Source organism: Rhineura floridana, chromosome 11 (assembly GCF_030035675.1).
Source record: "Rhineura floridana isolate rRhiFlo1 chromosome 11, rRhiFlo1.hap2, whole genome shotgun sequence".
Classification (NCBI taxonomy): Eukaryota; Metazoa; Chordata; class Lepidosauria; order Squamata; family Rhineuridae; genus Rhineura; species Rhineura floridana.
The window spans coordinates 38,377,717-38,403,014 of NC_084490.1; the positions used below are offsets into that span (position 1 = coordinate 38,377,717).

A 25,298-nucleotide genomic window follows, 5' to 3' on the forward strand; every position below is an offset into this window, starting at 1 on the left:
TTAATTCCATAGATTTTCTCTATATTGGGCTCCATCACATCATTCCAGTCCAGAAGATAATCCATGCCATTGATAACTTTATCTCTAGAGTCTTCATTAATTTCTTCAGAGATAACATTGAGTTCCAAACAATAGATTTTATTTCTAAAGTCCATAGACTCCAAATCTTGTTCCTGTTCCACGTTTGTTCCAATCTCCGGGATCTCCTCTCTCACAGGGACCCCTATTCCAGTCTCCAGGGTCTCCTCTCTCACAGGGACCCCTATTCCAATCTCCAGGGTCTCCTCTCTCACAGGGACCCCTTCCAGGGTCACCTCTCTCACAGGGACCCTTATATCTTTAATCTCCTGCTTCATTTTACTCAATTCAATTTTCGTTATCTCAATCTCATTCATTATTCTCTGAAACATAGTTATTTCCAGATTCTCAGCCACTTTCTTAATTGCCATTTTAAAAGAAAAATATAGGAAAACCACTTCTTATTTCAGCAACAATTGGGTTAATACTCCAAACTTGGTGACATCACAGTATAAACAGAGCAGACAGCCTTATCTCTCCAATAGTTAAGTAAACAAAATGCAGTTCCCAGGATCGAAGCAATTAATGGCAATCGTCAAGAAACAGATTCGTCAAAATAAAATAGACCAAAAAGAGAGTAGTCTCAAAACAGTATAATATTTTTCAAAATAAAAATCTGGAATAGAAATCCCTCTTCTGTGTGTATCTTTAGAATGCAAATCCAGGACAGCTTTTTGCAACAAAAACAGAGATAAGCTATTAATTAGTGCGTAGCAGAGAGAAGTTACGGCTCCCCAGTGAGATGTCAAAAACCGATCAATCTGGCAAATCTCTTTTAAACAGCAACAATTTAAGTCAAGTAAAAGAAAAATATAGAAAGAAGGGTGCTTGCCTGTTAGTGCGTTCTCTCTTAGAAGATAAGATGAACGTTCGCTTTAACAGATAGAGCTTGCTGTTGAAAATCCGTCCCACCTTCGTCGGCTGGACCTCGTCCCATAAATTAATGAGATCTGGTCGTCCCAACAAAAATAGGCTTTGAGGTTAATCTCTTCGTTTCTCCCTACCCGGGAGAAGTTTAATCAGTCAAAAAAAAAAGAAAAAACTGACTGATATATCTGAATAAGCTTCTTTTGAGGCAGGAGCCCGTCTCAAAAGCAGGCACAGGCTAAGTCACCCTTCCCGGAAGTCCCTTGTATGAGCTATCTCAAAACTAAATGGTACTTCTTTCCTCAGGTCCTAGCAAATCAACTCATCTTCATCTAACCATTATTTTTTATTGTATGTTTATTGAGTATCAAAAAGTAAACATATCAATAAAATATCCAATTCAAACTTCATTAGTCATCCCTCCCACATGGGATTGACCAATATAAAAGCTAATGCAGCTTTCAACATAACATTACATTACATTTGTCATGCCAGCTTGCCAGCCTTACCCTGGCCTGCAGTTAAAATGGCTAACTCCCAAAGCCTTATGGGGAATTCTTCCCCTTGACATCTTCCTTTTTTGCTTGCTAGCAAGCAGTTAAATCTTTGATGTTCTTTCATCACTGTGACTTGGTAATTTTTATAACACAGCTGTACCAGCTTACAGTAATTTTGCACCTTCTTATCAGTGGAAGGGGCCTGGTTCCGTCAAGGCCGTAAAACTCCTTGCTTTGTTATGGGAAGCCAAGAGGAGGCGCCAGGTGCTGTGGGAACATTGTTTTTTCATCCCTTTGATGAAAATGTTAATTGGTTAATTGTCTCCAGCTGGGAGGGAATTTTCCTCCATAAGAGGAGGCTCAGAACTCTGGGTTTGTGTCCCACTTCGGAGCACCACCTTGCCTATGGTGATGTTCTGTTGTGGCTCCATTTACATCTTGACTTGCAACTCCCTGAGGGGAAGAAGACTATTCATTGAGAGATCCTATGCTCTTGTAAGTATAGCTAGGCAAACAGCTTTGTTATTTTGATTTGTGCCAAGAAACTTTCCTTTATCTTTTCTACTAAATACTTTACCCATTTGGGTGTATGGTTTTAGGATTCAATTTGCTGCTACAAATTATTTGTGTGTACCTTTTTGCTTTTTGTAACCTTTTTATGCTTTTCTTATTTTCTTTTTAATAAACTTTAGTTACTTTAAACCAACATGTGTTTATTCCAGAGAAAGGGGTCAGTTCCTAAATTCAGTCCTTGCCATTTGACCACAACTACCGTGTAACAGAGAAATGTTTTTACCTAAGACTTCAGAAGGGGCCAGGAGTGTATCTAGACTCTGGTCCTGAGAGGCTCAGGTGTTTAAGTGGGCTCTGGGGTTTCCTTTGCCCCAGAGTAGCTAACCAGTTGAAGGGTGGTGGCAGTACTACCTTGCAGGGTTGATGTTGACATGCACAACCTTGGCAAACCAGGATTTGCTGGGATCAATTGCCCAAGGCTGGGGATTGACTCCTAGGACAGTGAGAGCAGATGAGGAAGAGCTCCCCGCTTTCACTACAACATTCACTATACCTTTCATTACAATTATGCATGTATATTTGTATAGGTAGCTTAGCCTATGCTCTTTCACTCACTATACCAGAATGTTGCCAGATGTCTAGTTTATTTAGGTTTCCTTGTCCTTTCTCACTTCTCCTTTTAAGCCTAAAAGCTGCACTTCAGTAAAATCCAGCTTTTTCTCTTGCAAACACTTAGCCATTTTTATCCAGAATCCCATAATCAGCTCAAACAGACACAAGTCTAATCAGAAATAATGGGGTTCAACTCTCCTTTAGGACTCAGAATGGAATGAGGATGACATAGATCTGAAAGTGCCAGTGAGACAAGAGAGCTTGTCGTTGCTGATATGTTCCCCCCCCCCATCACCACCAAATTTATTCCAAGAAGTGTTCAATTAAGAGGAGCCAGGGCTTAGTCTTACCCAGAAATTAGAATTTCTAATGTGGAAGCTCTTCTTGCAGTGAGAGGCTTCTGGATGCAGTAAGGGGCTAAAGAAGTCGGAGATGGGTGATTCCCAGGCAGAGCTGCACATACTAGTGACACTTTCAAATGAAATGACTATTGAGCATTCCTTCTGATTTGTTTGGAAGGAGGTTAGAGGTTATGGTGGCTGTGGAGATCTTCTCCATGGTGGTCTCCAGTGCTGGCTTACTGAATGCTGCCAAATGTTACATCATTATGCTGAGACTGGACCAGAAAGTCAGAGAGTGATTAATTAGAAACTGAAAGAGAGAAAACAATATTTTGGGAGAGTTTTGTTTGTTTTATCTCATTGATATCACTCGCTCAGACCTTGCGTTGTAGCTCCTAATTGCTTTTGCTGCATCACTTCTCACTATTAAAGCAACCCCGTTTCTTCTTGATTTCTCATTTCCTGCATAAAATATTTTGTAGTTGCCGGATTGAAAATGTCCCATTCCCATCCATTTTAGTTCGCTTACACCAAGTATTGTTATGTTGATGCGTTCCATTTCTTGCTTAACAATTTCTAACTTTCCCTGGTTCATGCTTCTCACATTCCATGTTCCTATTGTGTGCATCGTACAACTCCAGACTCTCCTTTCGCATCTGTGCGCATCACCCTCTGGGCTTCCTTTCAGCTTTGACCCAGCTTTGTCATTAGTCACAGTGCTACATGTACTTGTCCTTTCCCAGTAGCTGGGTGAGTGCCTTCTGACCTGGGGGTCTCATCTTCCAGCACTATCTCATGTTGCATTTTGGATACTGTGCTCATAGGGTTTTCGTGGTAAGAGGTATTCAGAGGTGGCTTACCATTGCCTTCCTCTGAGTTTGGATGCATCTTAGTCTGGTGTCTCGGCTTTGACCATTCCACTTTGGGTGCCCCAGCTAGGAGTCTAGCCTCTTGGTCTAGACTCCTGATGGCATTGCTCTCAGCTTCTTCAACACTCTCAACCCCCCTCACCATGCTTAGGTGTGCATCCTAAAGGGGGACAATCATGCTTAGGATCGGTGAAACTGACCTGAGGGAGGGGCAGGGAGGGGAGGAGGAGGGCAGGAACGGGAGGAGCAGGGGAAGAGATTGGGTGGGTGAGCACTGGGCAGAGGGGAAGTCCCTTTCCTTTCCAAAACTGCAGAAGATGAAGGCTGCCAGTTTGTTTCCGGTCACAATTCAAAGTGCTGGTTTTGACCTATAAAGCCCTACATGGCCCAGGTCCAGGCTATCTGTCAGACCGTATCTCCCTATATGAGCCTGCCTGGGCCCTGAGATCTTCAGGAGAGGCCCTTCTCTCAGTCCCAACACCCTAGCAAGTGCGATTGGTGGGGATGCAAGATAGGGCCTTCTCGGTGGCTGCTCCTAGGTTCTGGAACTCCCTTCCTAGGGAGGCACGAATGGCCCCCTCCTTGCCGTCCTTCCGTCGGCAAGTAAAGACTTTTTTTATTCCGACAGGCTTTTGGGATAGAAGGTGTTTAGGATTGGGCTTTACAAGGCTTGTTTTATTGTTTTATATTATTATCTGTATTATTTTAAATTGTTTTTAGATTTTTAAGTGCCTTTTACGGTTTTAAGCTTGTGCATAGTTTAATTGTATTTTAATTGTATGTTTTTCTATGTTTTTAACTACATGTAGTTTTATTTGTAAGCCGCCCTGAGTTCCAGTTTGGAAAAAGGGCAGGGTAAAAATAAAGTTTCAATTTCAATTCAAGGTTAGCGTATTGGGTAAGGTCAGTAATAGGATACAGTTACTCTGTGAACATAGCTGATTTTTAATTAATTTCAACAAATTATGAGAACTCTGATAGAAAAAAGTCCAAAATGGGTCTTTTCTCTCTCTCTCTCTCTCTCTTTTTACACTTTGAACTCTTGATTCTTTCTGACTGTTTTGTGTGTCACCATGAAAATTTGGAGTGTTCTTAAGCAAGCTTTTCAGGACTATAAGTTTTCTAAGGTTTTGTTTTGAAATGAGTTTATGGGAAGCATCAGAATGGCATGGAGGTATTTTCAATTTAACATTGCGGAATGCAAAAAATTCATGCTGGCTATAGTATATAGCAACTCTTGTGGCTGTATAATTTTTAAAAAAACAGATGTATTTTCAAAGTGAGCAAGTTTACTTGTGTTCATAAGCATATGATTTCAAACCAGGTCTTTTATTCCTTCATTTAAGTTACTGTTTGTTATATAACTTGTAACACACTGCCTGATCTACCCACCTAAAATATCCTTACACTACTTCCACCCTTTCACCATCTAAATCCAAAAGAATAAACCAACGTTCACCCTACATTCTAGGCCACTAAACCATATTAAGCAATACCAAGCAATCCAACTGCCAAAACAGTCACACACTCAAATATAAACCTCTCTCTCTCAGTCACTCAGCCAATCACCATTCAGTAGACTCCAACATTCTACGCACTAATTCCCCCTCCCAACACCCAACACTTACCATAAACATTCTAATATTAACCACTTACCATATATAATATAATACACAAGCATAAAAGTATGGAATCTCACAGGGCACAACTAATATGATGAAAGAGAATAAAAACAGAAAACCAGAGTGTAGACAAAAATGTATTTGAGTACTTTTGAGTATTTCCTAATATTATAAGTTCTCTATGCATTTTAGCATTGCCTTTGACGGGGGAGTTCTCCCACACAATTTTTACACAAGACACATATTCTGCACTCTATGTTCTGTCATGTCAGTGTTCTATCTCCTCCTCATTGTAGTTAACACTGCATACACTTTTGTTGTCCCATGAAGGCACAGATGCCAATTTTGATGAACAAACATGTATTTCTACATTCTGTTGATGTTTCTGACATAAATAAACCTAGCTATTATCTCATCTGTAATTATTAGATTGGTCATGACTGAATCTCCTTTGGATAAAGCCCCCATGGATTTCCAGATAATACCAACCAAATGTGGGTATAAAAACCCTCACTGCCATACCAAGCAAAGGAGAGGGCAAAGAAAGAGGCAGGACGCAGTCTGATATCAGGGTATCTTTTGGGCAGTTATAAATCAGGATTTTAATCTGTGTACTGCTAGAGAAATGCTGTTCTTGTCAGGGCAGAATATTCTAGTAAGGCTGATTTTGAAGCTAATGGTCCTAGATGGAAATAAGGGTGTCTGACTAGAAAGAACATTTGCCTCAGTATGCTGGTGTTTATTGTGTCCATTCTCTTTCTTCTGCCACATATGGTGTGCAAACGTACTCCTAGTTGCACCATCATCAATCTGTTCAGGATTCCACATGAATACTACCAGCCTGCTGACCTTCTCATTGGTGGACTTGCTTCTCACCTCTTTGTAGCTTTTGACAAAGAAGACTTCAGTGAAAGGCCAACCATCCATCAACTCCTTAATCTCTTGTAGGACTTCATAAGGAAATCCTAACTATGGTTACTGAGAAGCAAGTTCCACTGATTTCACTGGGATTTACTTCCAGGCAGAGGTGGAAAGAAACATTTGCAAATCTGAGGAGTTAGCTTGGAGTGAGGGAGATGGGGATCCAAACGTGCCAGTGAAACAAGAGAGGGTGGTCTTGCTGATCTGTTCTCTCAGTCTCCTCCTGCCCCACCCCAATGTCTTCCAAGAAGTGTTTGTTTAAGCAGATCCACAGTTTAGTCTTGTCTAGAAAATCTGAACATCTGATGTGGGAGACCTTCTTGCAGTTAGGGGCCAAAGAAGTCAAGAGACAGCTGAGTCCCAGACACAACTGCATATATTAGGAGAAGTCACCAGCTTCCAGCAATCAACAGCTTCCAATGTCAGTCACCAAACAGCAGATAAAGGAGGACAACAGGATGCCCTAAAAAGAGCAAATGTAAAGGCAGGTCTAAGCCAGTGTGGGAACTCAGAAGTAGGGATGGAAGGATCTGTCAGTATTGGTCGTCTCAGTTTATCATTTTATTCTTAAAATCATTTCTCAGGTAGAACTAAAATCAGTTCTCAGGTAGCTACTTGGTGACAGATTCTGAAAGGGGGAAAGGAGAACTTTTTAAAATATTTATAGAGCAGACCTGGATCATGTAAATTCACTCTGATCAGTTTGGGTAACAACTGACTCTGACTGACTGGAAGTTCTGATCAGTGATGAAATGGCAGTTAACGGTCAGTTGGAGGAAAAAAAGGGGAAGGTGTGAGGCAAAGACTACAGAAAGCTCAGGGGAAAGTGGGCAGCTGAGACCTGAATATTGAGTTGTTTATCTGCAGATGTTAGCAATATTTTGTGGTGAAGAGCAGAATAAGGGGGCTCATGACTGTGACAGGCAAAAAGGCTGCCCAGTTCTTTCCAGAAGAAGGTTGCAGAAGCAGATTTTAAAAATCATCTAAACTTTCCAACCAGCTGGAAGTGCAACAGAGAGAGCTTTGGGTCAGAGGCAGATTGTACCTAGTAGCTGGACCAGGTTGTGAATGAATTTGGCTGGAATGGAGGTTTAGCAAATTTGATCAATGGTAAAAGTCTTTTAGAGGCTGGTGTCAGCAACAGTATCTCCTGAGTCTTTCAAAACTGTGATCAAGGGCATTATTTATTTATTTATTTATATTTATATCCCACCCTTCCTCCCAATGTAAGTATCGCTATTCCTTTATTAGGGATAGGGAAGAAAATTGATTCAGTTCATATTTAAAAGTGAACCTACCTAACTTGCAGGTTCTGAAACAATGGGAAACCCAAAACACAGACATTCTTTGAAATGCATGCTTCTCTGAATTCTTCAGTGCAGTTCTCCAGCCAAGTAATGTAAAAAAACTTGCACATTTTGGGGTAAAGTGTCCATAAAGATGCACACATTAGTGAATTAGTGAAACATACAAAACTACATAATTTTAGGGAGAATTGCTTTCCAAAAATGTATATATTAAGCATACACATATATGTATATTAAGAGACGTTTGCACTAAAATGCTGATGAACTTTCAGGAGGACTTTTTTTAAGTTGCAAGCTGTTATGGAAATGTGGAGACCCCAACTTCAACTGGAAAAATGAGAAACTGAGAGAAACTAAAATTGAGAGATGCATCCATCCGTATCCTGTATATGCAATATATTCCTTTAATAAGCAGTCTGAGTTAATAATTTGTACTGTCTCCACCGTTGGTATCAATCTCACACTGAAGCCTACCATAGCAAGCTTCTAGGAGGTTTTGAAAGCATCCTTAGGGAAATAGGTGGCAGTGGAAAGGCAGGGAGTTTGGACCCTGAAAATACAAAGATTAAAGAAGCACAAATATCTAAACTTGTTTTTATGCATAGTGGGACAGGGGAACAGATACCCTATAGATGGTGGCAGTGGACGGAACTCATTCCTTACAGTATCCGTAATCTAGGATATACATAGCTATGATGGGGTAAAGGCTGTCACCCTAGACCAGCCTTTCCCAACTAGTGGACCACCAGATGCTGTTGGACCACAATTCCCATCTTTCCTGACCATTGGCAATGCTGGCTGAGGCTGATGGGAGTTGTGGTCCAACAACATCTGGTGGCCCACTAGCTGGGAAAGGCTGCCCTAGAGCAGCAGCGACATAGAATGGAAATGCTTTCATAAGGCATAGAACATCTCCCTGTGATACAGCATAGAATTCTCATTGCAGTGTCGTGCCAAAGAATTACCAGCATCTTCTGGCTTTGGTGTTTGCTGTCAAGGAGATCAATGAGAACCTCAAGATCTTGCCTAATGTCACCTTGGGATTCCACATCTATGATAGTTATTTCAATCAAAGGATGGCCTACCAGGCCACTCTTGACCTTCCCTCCACACTTATCCCCAACTACAAGTGCAACATCCAGAAAAAGCTGATATCAGTCATTGGAGGACTTGACTTTGATACTTCCCTCTACATGGCAATAATCTTAGGCATCTACAAGATTCCTCAGGTAAGATACTCACCTGAAGACTTTGCAACTCATTTGCCATTGTGTTTTCTATGCAGGAAGTTTTTGTACAGTAGAGCAAGAGTTGTGACTAAGAAGCAAAGCGAACAACTGGCAGATCGAACAGAACCAGCAGCAATATTTAAAAAGGCCTGTTCTAGGTGGACATTCCCCTACCCCCCTTTCTTAAGCCCACTGGCCATTTCTCTCCTTTGGAGGTCTGAGCTGTGTATGCTACACACTTCTCCTGACCTCTCTAATTAGCCTAGTGTCTCAGGTGCAGTGAATGATGCTGTCCCATTGGCAGTATTTAAGTAAGATTCAGTGGCAGGTCCAGTCACTCTCTGTATGTGGAATGGGGCAAGGTGCTACCTTGTCCTTCACCTCAGACAACAGAATGTCTTGGGCAGATCTGGCCTCACCTGAGGATCTAAGAAGTATGGACAGGATGGTACACAAGAAGGCACTCCTTTAGATGGTTTAGATCAGCCTTTCCCAACTAGTGGGCCACCAGATGTTGTTGGACCACAATCCCCATCTTTCTTGACCATTGGCAATGCTGGCTGAGGCTGATGGGAGTTGTGGTCCAACAACATGTGGTGGCCCACTAGTTGGGAAAGGCTGGTTTAGATTGTTTAAATGGTTTCAAACTATTTAGGGCTTTAAAAGTCATTACTTGCACTTTGAATTGACTCTGGAAACATCCTGACAGCTGTTGTCTGTACCAACTGAAGCTTCCCCCCCACCCCCCAAAAAAATCAGGCTCATATATTTTAATCCAACAGGGGGGATACTGCATAGGCTGCTGGAACATTTGTGCAACCCATTGGGACTTGCTAGAAGCAAGGTGACCTTCACAAATCTTTGGGCGCTTCCCGACTGGGTGGGATTCAGTCACATACCAGCAAATTCCAGTTCTGCAGTTAGTTGATTTGGAGCTTTTGTGCAGCAAACCTGCTTCTACCCTCCCATAAAAAAGATAGGAAATGAAAGTGTGCCACAATGTTTGCTTGATGCAATGTCAGCTAACCATCCTGCACACCAATCAGAATGAATGCTCAATAAATAGCTGATATCATCTAACATCTGGACAGACATTATAGAAACAGGTCAGGATGAATACTCCACAAACGGATCATCTGGAAGCAACCTCAGACAAATGGCTGCCGGCTTCTCATTCTTTCTCGTCCCTGGCATGGTGTTACGTCACTGTTTCATGTTCCAGAGAGTCTACGGTTATAGCTTCCCTAGATTCCCTAGTCCATGGAAGACTGCTGTAGCACCACTCCAAAAACCAGGGAGAGGAGAGTGAAATAAAAAGAAAATGTATATTTGGTTGTAACCAGTTTGAAGGTATAATTCATTATTTGATTTTCTGTCCTTTATATATATGGATCCCAGAGGGAAGGAAATTGTCATCCATTCTTCTGAAGTGTTCAGATCGAACGCCACAGGAGGTTATACTAGGATTACTAGCTGACAACCAACTATATATTATGTATATAGTAGCCCAGTTTGCACTGGCAGCCAAAAAGCTGCATTCCCACTGTATTAAACATCATAATTCTTAGTCTTTGTAATTCTAGGATTTGGTTTTCCTACAGCTTGGCCTAAAATGGAATGCCTAAAAGCTGACCTGTTGAGCTCTATATTATAATTTGATCTTTTAAATAACTTTATTGTGAATTCTTCTTTTAATATATTGTAATGGCCTTTGGCTACATGCGGTAAGTTTTATGACTGACTGACTGACTGGCATGTAAAGCTGAATTTATCAAATCTGCTCTTTCCAAACAATAGGAGAACCAAAACACAGCCGCCCTCTAAAATTTGCACTTATCTGAATTTTGTGATGCAGTTCTCCAACCAACCAATGTTTACAAAAATGCATCTATTAGGGGAAATTGTGCACAAAATGATTATATTGGTGAAAACAACACACAAAAACACAGGATAAATTGCCTGCAAAAATGTGCATACATTAGTCAAAATTGCATACAAAAATGCATTTATTAAGAGAAATTCATACAAAAATGCTGAAGAATTTTCATGAGGATCTTAAGAAAAAACACAGATTGCAGCAGAAATGTGGAGAACCAAATTTAAGATTAGAAAAATGAGTAACTGAAAGAACAGAAAATAACAGATCATTCCATCCCTACTGGAGATGCACATCCCAGTTTCTTCTACTATATTTATGGATTATGCCCCTTCATTTCCTTTTAGCTCGCTTATGGCTCCTTTGCTCCAGAGGAAACCGATCAAAGCCAATCCATTCCCTTCTACCGGATGGTGCCCAATGAAGACCACCAGTACACTGGGATTGTTGAGCTACTTCTGCATTTTGGTTGGACATGGGTTGGGTTGCTTGCTGGAGATAATGAGACTGGAGAGAGGTTTATGCAGACCCTGCAACCTCTACTTTTCCAGAAAGGCATTTGCTTTGCCTTCTCAGCGACAACACTGAAAACCACGTATTTGGTAGATTATTATGGCATGTTTCCCTGCTGGATCCAAGTCTATCAAGTTATTATGGAAAGCAAAGCCAAAGTTGTTGTTGTCTATGGAGAAACCAAGTCCATGCTTGGCTTGCGAACAATGGTAGCACTGGGTGAAATGGAAAATGTGACCAAGACGCCTGTGGGCAAAGTGTGGATTCTGACTGCTCAGCTGGATTTCACAGCATTGACCTATCAAATGAGCTGGGATATGCAAGTCTTCCATGGCTCCCTCTCCTTTGCAGTTCATTCAAATGAGGTACAAGGATTCAGAGCATTTCTTCAGCTCCAAAATCCTTTTAAGGCAAATGGAGATGGGTTTCTCAAGCAGTTCTGGGCACGGGTATTTCTCTGTTCATTTCCTCACTCTAGTACAGAGACGCAGGCTAGTGAAGTCTGCACTGGAGAGGAGAAGCTGGAAGATCTCCCTTCATCTGGTTTTGAGATAAGCATGACTGGCCACAGCTACAGTGTCTACAATGCTGTCTATGTTGTGGCACATGCCTTACATACCATGTTCCTGTCTAGGTCCAAACACAGGGAGGTGGCACAAGGACAGCTGCAGGAGCTTCAGAAGATGCAGCCTTGGCAGGTAATTCTGATCAGGAAATACCCTTGCCCAAGGCAAATAAATTGTATGTCAAAGAGTGCCCTAGAAACAACTGTAGGTTACCTTCTGTAGCACTTATCTCACTCATCTTCTGGATTGCTTTCTCAATCCCTTCCTACTTCAGTGCAATAAAAATTCATTGTAGCTCTGGTGCATTCTTCTCCATAGATAATTCCAAAGTTGCTTCCAAACTAACCTTTTAGTCTGGAATTGCCATCATTTCTTCACTCATTAGTGGGTGGGCATGGGTGTGTTTCCCCACCTTTTTGCAGGGCAAGATTGTTCATTGTGGAATGGTAAGCTATTATTAAGACTTTGGGAGGCTATTGTTTCTGGAATTAAAAGCTTCCCTCTTGTGGCTTCTGCCCTTGTAATTGTTTCCTGCTCTGCAGGAAATCATTTATTTTAATCTGATTTAAAAGATGTATATGCCACCATTTATTAAAAGCTCAAACGTGTTTTACACATTTACACATTGACAAAAAACCACCTAAATAAATCATTATGATATATTATTATGTCTAATATTTAAGTGGAAGGAATTTCATACGGTAGGTGCCACAATGCTAACGGTCCACTTCCTATTTTGCGTGGTATCTGCAGCAGGCCCTCATCTGCAGAGCACAGTGATCGACTGGGTATATAAGGGGTAAGACAATCTTTCAGGTATTGATTACTGACTTCCTATAATCAATTCTTTTGACAGGAAAAAAGACAATGGGTGGGGGGAAATAATCCCCTACACCCTAGATACACAGAGTTATGAGAGGGAGGAAAACTTTTTTCTATCCACATTCTCCGTACCATGCATAATTTAATACACGTCTATCATGTCTCCTCTTACTCACCATTTCTCTAACCTAAAAAGTCCCAAATGCTGTAATTTTTCCTCATAAGGGAGTTGCTACATTCCCTTGATCATCTTAGTTGCTCTTTTCTGAACCTTTTCTAACTCTGTCCTCTATTTTGATGAGACATCCCTGGATACCCTATGCTGTCCATCTCTGAGAGAGAAGTCTCTCCAAAAGAAGGCTTTGGATACATCTTAAACTATCACCTTTTCCCAACATTTACTTGCACAAAGATTACGCAGTGGTCACTTTCCTAACCATTTTCCAAATCACAAGAAATCCATTTTTTAAAAACTGAATTTGTTGCATTAGGGCAACATAATGTTTTATTCCACTTTAATGGTGCAAACCTAACATTCCAGTATGCGTTTGAATCCCTCCCACAAAATACTGACAATTTGGAGGCATCCTGAGTCCCAGGAAAGAGAGACATTTACATTTTACTGAATAGGTTCTGTTTCTCTTTCATTGCAGCTTCATCTCTTCCTTAGGAGTGTCTCGTTTAACAACAGTGCTGGAGAAACAATATCCTTTCGTGAGAACAAGGAAGTAGAAGCTGGATTTGATATTACTAACTTGGTCACTTTTCCAAATAACTCCTTCATGAGAGTCAAAGTTGGAAAGATGGATCTGGTGGCACCCCCAGGCAAGGAATTTTCCATTGATGAGGACAAAATGGCATGGCACAGAAGCTTTCACCAGGTGGGGCATGATTCCAACATCCATGAGGTATAGGTAAAAGATGATTATTGCACTATACATCATCAGCCCAGTGTGTTCCAAAAAAGTGTGGTACATCCTTGAAGCATATGTAGAACATGGGACCTATATTTCACATTTTGTTTTGTTTTAATAGAAGTTTGTGGCCTCTTACCCAGTTGGGTTCAACATTTTTTTAAGATTTGGTAATGAGTTTTGTACATTTGAAGGTGAAGTGAGTAGATGCTCAGCACAAAGGCCTCTTAAGGAGAGAGGCAGGAGAGGATGTGAACTGGAGGATTAGGGGTGTGGGCCAGGATATTTTAGGTAGATATGAAGAGGAGAGGTCTGGCTGGTCAGTCTTTACGATTTTGTAACTGGCCATGAAAGTCTGGCAAACACCACCACTTGCCTTCTTTTCCAGCCTGTTCAAAACATATTCTCCTGTGCTGAAGGCACTTATCCCATCCTAACTACCAACCTGATATTTGGATTTTTCTAGAGAAGTTTGGACTAGACTCTAGAGAGTTTGCAGCTTTTGTATGTCTTTTTTAAAACTGGGTTTTCAGCAGTGAAAAAGATCTTCAAATAATTGCCTGCTCGCCTTTTCTTTCCAATCCAATATAAAATAATTTGTTCCGTAAGGTTCAGTTTTATCTCCTTCCTTTTAGGAAAATAATTGCACAAGTCATCATAGCTTTGGCTTCAGATTACTTTAGCATTTAATAGAGGCACCAAAGACAAACCACACATTCCATTATTCATGCTTTTTTTAAAAAACTGACTACTTATATCATAAAGGAAAAGCAACTATGAACCAGGGATGCATGAAAATTTGATATGGTCTGTATTTTTAAGGAAATTGACATAATTCATGTCTCTCAGACTAATATACAGATTGAAATATAATTAATCATCCTCCAGGTTATTTCTCTGAATTTTATGAGACAGTTCTCAGCTCAAAGCCAGACCAAAATGGATTTTAAAAACATATTTTAAGATAAAATACATTTAGAAAGACATATATTATGATAAAATATGTATTAAAATAGATATTTTTGTTAGAATTACATATGTAAATATGTATTTAAATGTGAATTTTAATATGGGCTTTTAAAAAGTACATTAATGTGCAAACGGGATGCAATGGACTTATGAATGAACACATGTGAAATTTACACAGATAGAAAATGGACTGATTTGTCCATCCTTGCCATGTCCCCCCATCCAATCAAAGGTCTTCCACAATTTCGTGCCAACCCCACCCAGCCTCACGCCATGTTATTTGCTTTTTAAAGGATCTGTTTATTGCAAAGAGCATCTTTGGGGTGCAAACAGCAGCCAAGGAGGGCCAACTTTCAGAGGGAAACTGGTCTGTGGCCTTGAAACAGATCAAGAGCAGGCTTTGGACTAGGGTCTTCCCGGCAGTTGCTTTTTCTTCTTCTCAGGTGTTCAAAGAAGAACTTGTGAGGACTCAAAATGAGGAGAGGTGTGAATGCTGAGTGCACCCACTCCAGCCCTGAGTCCTTCCTGTGCTTGGCAGAAAGATGTGAAGGGGCTTCTAAGCACATTTGGTTGAACTCCCTTAGAAGCCTTCTTGCAATTGGGAACCATGATAAATATGTAAGGTTCCAAATCACAGAGAGGCTTCTAAGTGTGTTCGGCCTTTCAAACTTTCCCACTCAGCACAGGAAGATCAGAGTGGAACAGGTATGCCTGGCATGGATGGGGGGCATTGCAGGCAGGGCTGGTGAATATGACCCCTCCCCCAATTTGAACCCTTATGCTTTCGTTTTGATCCTAAAAATGGCCAGTTTAAGCACGATTTGTTTATGTTATTTATTTTTAAGTGTGAATAGCGGAATGAGCACAGCTGGTATAGCACAGTGGGGAGGAGAGCCTGGCTAGGAGTTCAGAGTCTGTTAGTTCAAATCCCTGCTCGTGTCTCCTGGGTGTAAACTAGGGTTGCCAGGTCTCCGGTTTTCAGCCGGAGTCTCCGGCAAAGGGGGCCATCTCCAGCCTCCGGCAATAGTTTCATTAAACAGGTGGATCTCCGGCTTTTAATTGGCGTCCTCAGCCACGCATGCGTGATTGACACACGCATACGTTGGGCTGTGGCTGGCCGCCTTCCCGCCCTTTGTCAGTCAGGCAGGCCGCAGGGACTGCAGAGACAGGAGGACTTGAGCAGCCGCCGCCCCTGCAGGGACCCCCCCCAGCAGCAGCCCCTGCCTGCTAGCAAGCGGCACACAGCCGCAGCTGCAGCAGCAGCCACCGCCCAGTGCCCACACACAACTGCAGGTGGAGGGTGCTGGACGTGGAGCCCACAGCCGCCTGGCTGAGCGAGGGCAGCCTCCTGGCCCACGTCTGCCACGACATGGGGCTCCGTCCAGCCGCCGCCCTTCAGGGACCCCCCCCCAGCAGCAGCCCCCACGAGAGCGGTTGCTAGAAGATGGCATCTGAGCGGCCTCGGCCTGGCAGCCTCAGCAGGAGCCGTGAAGAGGGCGGTGGCAGCGGGGCTGGGCCGGCTCCTTCTTAGGCCAGGAGCCAGTTCCCCTGCTCCGGAAAGGATGGGCCGGCTGCTTCACCCCCTCATGCTGTGGGCGCTGCTGGGCGGGAGCGGCCACGATTGGGCTCAGCAGTCTCTGGCTGGGGTGTGCCCATCGTGGCCGCTGCCGCCCAGTGGCGCCCACAGCATGAGGAGTGAAGCAGCCGGCCGTCCTTTCCGGAGCAGGGGAACCGGCTCCAGGCCTAAGAAGGAGCCGGCCCTGGCCGGCCTCCACTCCTGCTGAGGCTGCCAGGCTGCTTGGACCCCGTCAGTTAGCAAGCGCTGCCGAGACGGTGCCCACACAGCCTGGCAGCCTGAGCAGGAGGCGTGAAGAGGCGGTGGCAGTGGAGGCTAGGCTGGGCCAGGTCCTTCTTAGCCCCGGCCCAGAGCCAGTTCCCCCTGCTCCGGAAAGGATGGCCGCTTCCACCCCTCCAGCTGTGGGGTGCCGCTGGGTGGCAGTTGCCGCAATGGGGCTCAGCAGTTTCTGGCTGGGGGGGCCCATCATGGCCGCTGCCACCCAGCGGCACCCACAGCAGGAGGGGTGAAGCAGCTGGGCGTCCTCGGGAGAAGGAGCTGGCCCCATCCGGAGTCCACTGCTGCTGTGGGTGGCAGGCTGGAGAGAGAGAGAGAAAGAGAGAGAGAGAGAGAGAGAGAGAGGCTGGAGAGAGAGAGAGGCTGGAGAGAGAGAGAGGCTGGAGAGAGAGAGAGGCTGGAGAGAGAGAGAGGCTGGAGAGAGAGAGAGAGAGAGAGGCTGGAGAGAGAGAGAGAGAGAGAGGCTGGAGAGAGAGAGAGAGAGAGAGAGAGGCTGGAGAGAGAGAGAGAGAGAGAGGCTGGAGAGAGAGAGAGAGAGAGAGAGGCTGGAGAGAGAGAGAGAGAGAGAGAGGCTGGAGAGAGAGAGAGAGAGAGAGGCTGGAGAGAGAGAGAGAGAGAGAGAGAGAGGCTGGGAGAGAGAGAGAGAGGAGAGGCTGGAGAGAGAGAGAGAGAGAGAGGCTGGAGAGAGAGAGAGGCTGGAGAGAGAGAGAGGCTGAGAGAGAGAGAGGCTGGAGAGAGAGAGAGGCTGGAGAGAGAGAGGCTGGAGAGAGAGAGAGAGGAGGAGAGGGCTGGAGAGAGAGAGAGAGAGAGAGGCTGGAGAGAGAGAGAGAGAGAGAGGCTGGAGAGAGAGAGAGACGAGAGAGGCTGGAGAGAGAGAGAGAGAGAGAGAAAGAGAAAGAGAAAGAGAGAGAGAGAGAGAAAGAGAAAGAGAGAGAGAGAGAGAAAGAGAAAGAGAAAGAGAAAGAGAGAGAGAGAGAGAGAGAGAGAGCTTGAGAGAGAGAGAGAGAGAGAGAGAGAGGCTGGAGAGAGAGAGAGAGAGAGAGAGAGAGGCTGGAGAGAGAGAGAGAGAGAGAGAGAGAGGCTGGAGAGAGAGAGAGAGAGAGAGAGAGAGGCTGGAGAGAGAGAGAGAGAGGCTGGAGAGAGAGAGAGAGAGGCTGGAGAGAGAGAGAGAGAGAGAGAGAGAGGCTGGAGAGAGAGAGAGAGAGAGAGAGAGAGAGGCTGGAGAGAGAGAGAGAGAGAGAGAGAGAGGCTGGAGAGAGAGAGAGAGAGAGAGAGAGAGGCTGGAGAGAGAGAGAGAAAGAGAGAGAGAGAGGCTGGAGAGAGAGAGAGAAAGAGAGAGAGAGAGGATGGCTGGAGAGAGAGAGAGAAAGAGAGAGAGAGAGGCTGGAGAGAGAGAGAGAAAGAGAGAGAGAGAGGCTGAGAGAGAGAGAGAAAGAGAGAGAGAGAGGCAGGAGAGAGAGAGAGAAAGAGAGAGAGAGAGGGCTGGAGAGAGAGAGAGAAAGAGAGAGAGAGAGGCTGGAGAGAGAGAGAGAAAGAGAGAGATAAATAAAATGGGCAGACACATTGCTGTTCTATTACATTTTTCTATTATGTTTTTATTCAGGGTTCAAAGCTTCTTTTAGGCTATACCATGCCATTTCTTAAAATCTCAATATAAATCTGATATTAAAAAAAACCCTATCTGCATTTCACACACATGATGGACATTACCATGTGTAACCTTTAATTTCAGTTGCCAGTATCAACAAGTTCATAAGAGAATTGTATAGACAAAGCCTTTGAAATATCCTGGCACCTTAATTTTCTAAAAAATCTGAGGCACCTAGTAGAATTTTTTTAACTCTCATAGTGACTGTATAAGTATTTAATAGAACCCACTAATGAAAAAATATGTTCATGCAAGTACTGAGTATACTGCTATGAAATTACTGCACCCAAGGAGTTGTTTACTGTGCTCACATATTCTGTAATACCTGGAGGCATTTATACTGATGACAAACAAACTGGAAACACCTATTCATTCCAGTTTTGACAACCATGTTTTAGCAAATGGATCAGCTTTTTAACTGTAGAAATTAAAACATGATTAACATAAAGGATGTTGCCATCCAAGATTTTCCAAATCTACTACATTGAACAAGTGATTGAACAAGTACCCTTGCTAAAACTATATGTAGCCTAGTTAGAAAGGATGTCAACTGATCCACCCCAAGAAATGTGGTGAAACTACTGACTTGCTATAACATCTAGTGTTAATACAACAAGCAGTTTCAACTCAGAAGTGAGCGATTAGTATTAACTGCACTCTTCAAAAGCCAGTACAGATTGGGGATTTTGGAATTGTTTTGACTTCAGGATGCAGAAAATAACACAAGGAAGAGAGCTGATACAATCCATAGAATTTTGAACACTTAAACATTGCTGATTCATTTTATTTATTTATTAAATGTTTATTCCAGTCTTCTTCCAAGGAGCTGAAGGTGACATACAAGATTCTTTGCCTGTCCCCTTTTATTCTCACAACAACCTGTGTGGTAGGTTTGGCTACCAGAGTGATTGGCCCAAGTTTACCCAACCCAGTGAGCTTCATTGCTGAGTGGGCTTTGAATCAGAGTTTCCCTGTTCCAAATTCAACACTCTATCCTCACTACACCACACAGGATCTCAATGAAACTGAAATCTTAAATGTACATAACTGTGCACTGCGATCATGTTTTCAAAAGCAGCCTTACAGCCTAAAGCATGAAAAGTTTTCATAAACTCCCTTTTGCATGCTCAGCATGCAAGCAGTTGGGACTGTTTTTTTTCCCTCATACAAAATGTGATGAGGAGTTGTTGTTGTTATGTGCCTTCAAGTTGTTTATGACTTATGGTGACCCTATGAATCAGCGACCTCCAAAAGCATCTGTCATGAACCACCCTGTTCAGATCTTGTAAGTTCAGGTCTGGGGCTTCCTTTATGGAATCAATCCGTCTCTTGTTTGGTCTTCCTCTTTTTCTACTCCCTTCTGTTTTTCCCAGCATTGTTGTCTTTTCTAGTGAATCACGTCTTCTCATGATGTGTCCAAAGTATGATAACCTCAGTTTCATCATTTTACCTTCTAGTGATAGTTCTGGTTTAATTTAACATGGCTGCAACCATATCTACTCAGAAGTAAGTCCTATTGAGTTCTATGGGGCTTAGTTCCTTAATAAGCATGTTTACAGTTGCTGCCTTCAGGGGCATCCATCTGTGCTCCCATCTAACATCTCTGCAACACTAGGCTCCTTTCTTCCAATAATGGCCTGGCCTGAGGGCACGTAAACCCTTCTTGCCAGAAGCAAGTAAGCGAGATTAAATGTTCCCTAAAGGCATTGAACTGTGACCTGGCAGACCAGGGTTCAAATCTCCACACATCCATGAAGCTCACTGGGTGACCTTGGGCCAGTCACTGCCTCTCAGACTCAGAGGAAGGCAATAGTAACTCTGTCTGAATACTGCTTACCATGAAGACCCTATCTGGGATCAACTTGAAGGCAGTCCATTTCCATTTTGCATCACCCTAAGCTTGTGAGAAAGAATGACCTTGTCACTTCAGATGGACCTAGGAACACCCTGTTTTACGTAACATTTCTATTTTAATCTCCAATCAGGGAATTTTTTTTTAATGGTATGCTCCAAGCAACTGTGGTTGATACAATGTATCATGTTTAATGACGTCACTAGGGCCCGCCCCGTGACGTCACTAGGGCCCGCCCCGTGACGTCACTAGGGCCCGCCCCGTGACGTCACTAGGGCCCGCCCCGTGACGTCACTAGGGCCCGCCCCGTGACGTCACTAGGGCCCTGCCCCCATTTTCTCAGGTTTTTGAATGGTTCCGACCTGGCAACCCTAGTGTAAACGGCCAGCTAAAGATCACCCCCACAGTGAGTGGCTCAGGGGTTACGTGCCCTGCCACCTGTGCAGTTGTGGGCAAGCTGCACAATCCCAAGGAGCCCAGTTGCCCCCCAGCTGGCAGTTGCAGACAAGGAAGGGGCTGGCTTGTGCAGCTGTGGCAAGCTGAGCAGGCCCTAGCCAGCTGGGGAGGACTAGCCTCAGAGGAAGGCAATGGTAAACCCCCTCTGAATACCGCTTACCATGAAAACCCTATTCATAGGGTTGCCATAAGTCGGGATTGACTTGAAGGCAGTCCATTTCCATTTCATTTCAGCGGAATGAGTAGTTTGGCCCTGAGCTTGGAATGAGTAGTTTTATGTCTTCCTGCTTCTAGCTTAGAAGGCTGAAGCCCAAAGTCCCAATGATTTCATGTGTTTCTTCGTATGGGCAGGTTCCACCCCTTTCTGTATGTAACCCCAAGTGCCCTCCTGGTTCTAGCAAGGAAAAGAAGGAGGGGGAGAAATTCTGCTGCTACGATTGTGCTCCATGTCCCCAAGGCAAGATCTCATCCCAAGAGGGTAAGAGACATAGGCAAGATACATAATTTTCAAATAGACATTGTGGAAGAAGTTAATAATAGCTACTTTCATCATTATTTTTATTTATTATTTAAAGCAGTTTTACTTTGCCCTGCAACTGAAAAGTTTCTCATTTTTCCAGTCTTAAATTCAATTCACATTTCCACAGCAACTTACGGATTTTTTAAAAAAATTCTCATGGGGGAAAACCCCCCAGCATTTTAACGCTGATTTCTCCCCAAAACACATTTTTGTATGTGTTTTTGACTAATATACACATTTTCCATTATATCATACAATCTTGTTTTTGTTTTGTTTTTTACTTCTGGAAGAAGTCAGGAGAAACTGGAGTAGCAACAGAAAAAGGGGTAACTAGCAGGGTGGGGGAAGTAGAGTAGAAGTCTCCCACAAATACCAGGGTATTCCCAGGTTCTTAACATTGCCCCTAAATAAATGCACTCATTGATTGGGAAGGACCATAGCTCCGTGGCAGAGCATCTGCTTTGCATGCAGTAGGTCACAGATTTGGTCCCAGGCATCTTCAAGTATTTCTGGAACAGACTCATATCCGAAACACTGGAGAGCCAGTCAGTGTAGACAGTACTGAACTAGATGGAACAGCGGTCTGACTCAGTATAAGGTAGGTTCCATTGTCCCTGTTCTGGACAATCAATACAAGGGAGACAGAAGATGCAGTTGTTCTAAGCTTACCAAGATTTGCTCTTACCAATCTGCACTAGACAATGTGGGTTATGGGGAGTCATCAAGCCACCACAGTAAACTCCAAATACCCCAACACACAGTGCTGAGGTGGGGTTCACATGGATCACATTGTATCTGGTCTGTCTGGAAATAGCTCTGATACTTCCAGTACTGGCAGCATTAGCTATTGCTCTCCAACAGGGCTCTGCGCTGTGTTTATACAAATCACAAGTAACAAACCTAATAGGCCTGATTCGACCCTATTCATATCCTGTCCAAACTGAGTTGAAGCCACTACACATTTCCAGAGTGGATCGGCTAGTCCCAAATCAATTTGTAGAGATTTGAACAAATCTGTAGCTCAAAACAGTCTCTAATGAACCATAGAACACTAAGGTGGGAAGAGAGGAAGACGAGAATTATCCCACCCTGCCCAGTACTCTCTGGCCGCAGTGCTTGGAAGGGGCGAACTCTTAACATGCAGAAATCTTTTGCGAGTTCTCTTAGAGATGTTTGGTGGGGGCTTGGTGGCATTTGTTCAGCTTGTGATTGTTTTCTCTTATTTCCCAATCAATCCCAGTCCCATCCTTATTAATATCCTTTGTTAAAAAAAAGTTTGTTCTCTGTGTTTTTATCTTAATTTATTCGATTCTGATCGCTAAGAATTATTATTAAACTTTGTGACCATATTTAGCCACAGCTTTCTTAAATATGATGATGTTGATGTCCAGTTGCTAACCACAGTGAATATTATTAATATTAAATAGTGGTTTTATATTTCTCTCACTGCTGCTGGCAATCTTCCCCTATATGACAGGGTCTTTTTTTAAAAAAAAATTGTTTAAAGCAAACTTTAGCATGTCAGCATGAAATCCCCTGGAGCTACCCACCTGAAATAGAGCAGCGTTAACTCCCTCTATAGGGGCTACCATGTCTCCAAACTTCATTTACCTATGTACCTATTACCTCCCATGGTGCTGTCAGCCTGTGTCTGCCTAATGCTACCCACTCGTGTCTAGTATTGCAAACCTAATTTTAAAAAGCCCTCAATTTTTTTTTCAGGGGAAACACAGGTGCATGAGAACTGGCATGACTGAGCATTCACAGTCTTTAAAAAATATTTTTAAGGCAAAATGTAAAAGTGGCCAGCATGAAACCCTTTGGGGCTACCCACCTGAAATTTATTTATTTATTAATTATTTGATTTATATCCGCACTTCCTCCCGGCAGGAGCCCAGGGTGGCAAACAAAAGCACTAAAAACTTTAAAACATCATAAAAACAAACTTTAAAACACATTAAAACAACACATCTTTAAAAACATTTCTTAAAAAAAGCTTTCAAAACATCGTCTAAGATTAAAAACATTTTTAAAAAGGTTTAAAAACATTAAAAAGCAATTCCAACACAGACGCAGACTGGGATAGGTCTCAACTTAAAAGGCTTGTTGAAAGAGGAAGGTCTTCAATAGGTGCTGAAAAGATGACATGGTGCCTGTCTAATATTTAAGGGGAGGGAGTTCCACAGGGTAGGTGCTACCACACTAAAGGTCCATTTCCTATGTTGTGCAAAACCGAACTCCTGATAAGATGATATCTGCAGGAAGCTCTCACCTGCAGAGTGCAGTGATCGACTGGGTATATAAGGGATAAGACAGTCTTTCAGGTATCCTGGTCCCAAGCTGTATAGGACTTTGTACACCAAAACTAGAACCTTGAATTTGGCATGGTTTCCCCTCTTTAGGAGCTACAATGTCACCAAATTTCATGTCCCTGTGTGAAAAAACAAAGCTGTTCTGGCCATTTAAATGTTAAAGCATTTTAAATGTTAGCATGAAAACCACTGGAGATATCAGCCTACTTAATCCCCTGTATAGCAGCTAACATGTCTGCAGATTTCAAGTTGCTAGCTCAAAAAAACAAGAAAGTTAAGGCTGTTTGGGTTTTGCAGTTTAAGTCAATGAGATTTCTGGAGACTGTGATCTGGATTCAGATCCGAATTGGTTCAGATTGGTGCCACATCTGTCCAGACAGGATTGGGCCATATCTGTATTAACAAATCAGAGCCACAGGTTGGATTGGGGGGTGCATGCACAGCCCGACTCTCCAATCAATCCCAAATCTGCATGTATTCTTTTTTTCTCCAGACATGGATAACTGTGTTGGGTGCCCAGAAGATCAGTATCCAAACAAGGACCAATCACAGTGCATCCCAAAGACAATAAGCTTCTTGTCCTTTAAAGAGCCTCTGGGGATGAGCTTAGCATTTTTTGCTCTTTTTCTGTCTCTGCTCACGGTGTTGGTGCTAGCCATCTTCATTAAGCATCAGGGCACGGCAATAGTCAGAGCCAACAATCAGGACATCACGTACATTCTCCTCACCTTCCTCCTGCTTTGTTTTCTCTGTCCTTTGATCTTCCTCAGCTCACCTGAGAAAATGACCTGCCTGCTTCGACAAATAGCTTTTGGTGTGGTTTTCACAGTGACAGTTTCTTGTGTGTTGTCCAAAACCATTACTGTGGTTCTTGCCTTCATGGCCACCAAACCAGGATCCAGAATAAGGAAATGGGTAGGGAAAAGACTGGCAAGCTCCATTGTGTTTTCTTGTTCCCTTGTCCAAGCTGGCATATGCGCTATGTGGTTGGGAACTTCTCCACCATTCCCTGATTCTGACATGCACTCCATAATGGGAGAAATCATACTGGAATGTAATGAAGGATCAGTTACCATGTTTTACTGTGTCCTGGGTTACATGGGCTTCCTGGCCATTGTCAGCTTTGTTGTGGCATTTGCAGCCAGGAAACTGCCTGACAGTTTTAATGAGGCCAAATTCATCACCTTCAGCATGTTAGTGTTCTGTAGTGTTTGGATATCTTTTGTTCCTGTTTATCTGAGCACCAAGGGGAAATACATGGTGGCTGTGGAAATCTTTTCCATCTTAGCCTCTGGTGCTGGTTTACTGGGCTCCATCTTTGTCCCCAAATGCTACATTATTGTGTTGAGACCCAATCTGAACAGCAAGGAACAGTTAATAAAGAGGAAATAGTAAAGAATCCCATCATCTCTGGGTTTTGTCCTACCAGAATATGGGTAATGTAATCTCAGCTGATGCACATCATATAATTATGTTGTATATTATTTGGTTTGCGCATTTTCTAAAAAAAAATCTGAGACAGAGATCCGCAACCTTTTTGGACTGTCATAGGTACTACAAAATGCTGAGGCCTGACCAGAATATTGGAGGGTGATTAATTAGAAACCAAATGAGAGAAAACAATTTTTTGAGGAGGCATCTTTTAATAATTCTTTTCCTCATTACCTTCTAGGTGATTCACCAGAAATGTTTTGTCATAAAATATACTTCATAATTTTTTTATTTAACAAACTTTATATACCTCTTTAATGTATGATAGAGACATTAATAAATGCTATAGAAACGTTAATGTCTGATCGTAAACCTCCTTAGGCTACATTCCTATACTTGGGAGTAAGTTCCATGGAACTCAATGCAATTTACTTAGAAGTATATAGGATTACATTTTTAATTTAAAAAAATCTAGCATATATTAAAGGAATTGTACACATTTTATTATGAATTTGTTTCCTATTCATAATGGTTAATGCACAATGCACAGGATCAAGTAAGAGTTAGCCATGGCTAAATCTCATTTAAAGCTATGTAATAGGACTTAGACTACAATTCTGAGATTACTTTCTTGGAAGTAAGTCACACTGAAAGAACATTTGAGTAAGCAAGTTTCAACTGAGTGACTGTCTTAACTAATGATTCTGATGG

General features: G+C 42.8%; 1 protein-coding gene across 1 annotated transcript; it reads left to right on the forward strand.

Moving 5' to 3' along the window:
- The first annotated feature begins 6,170 nt into the window (after window positions 1-6,170).
- On the forward strand, window positions 6,171-24,603 carry LOC133368016 (vomeronasal type-2 receptor 26-like). The gene is made up of 6 exons (XM_061592099.1): window positions 6,171-6,343; window positions 8,574-8,856; window positions 11,080-11,943; window positions 13,287-13,541; window positions 20,676-20,802; window positions 23,650-24,603. The coding sequence occupies exons 1-6, from the start codon at window positions 6,171-6,173 to the stop codon at window positions 24,546-24,548; spliced, it is 2,601 nt and encodes an 866-aa protein (XP_061448083.1). The 3' UTR covers window positions 24,549-24,603.
- The last annotated feature ends 695 nt before the right edge of the window (window positions 24,604-25,298 follow it).

Coding starts and splice junctions, on each gene's coding strand:
- LOC133368016 (XM_061592099.1), top strand. CDS start 6,171: ATGGTGTGCAAACGTACTCCTAGTTGCACCATCATCAATCTGTTCAGG. Junction 8,857..11,079: donor GCATCTACAAGATTCCTCAG/GTAAGATACTCA, acceptor ATTTCCTTTTAG/CTCGCTTATGGCTCCTTTGC. Junction 11,944..13,286: donor AGAAGATGCAGCCTTGGCAG/GTAATTCTGATC, acceptor CTTTCATTGCAG/CTTCATCTCTTCCTTAGGAG.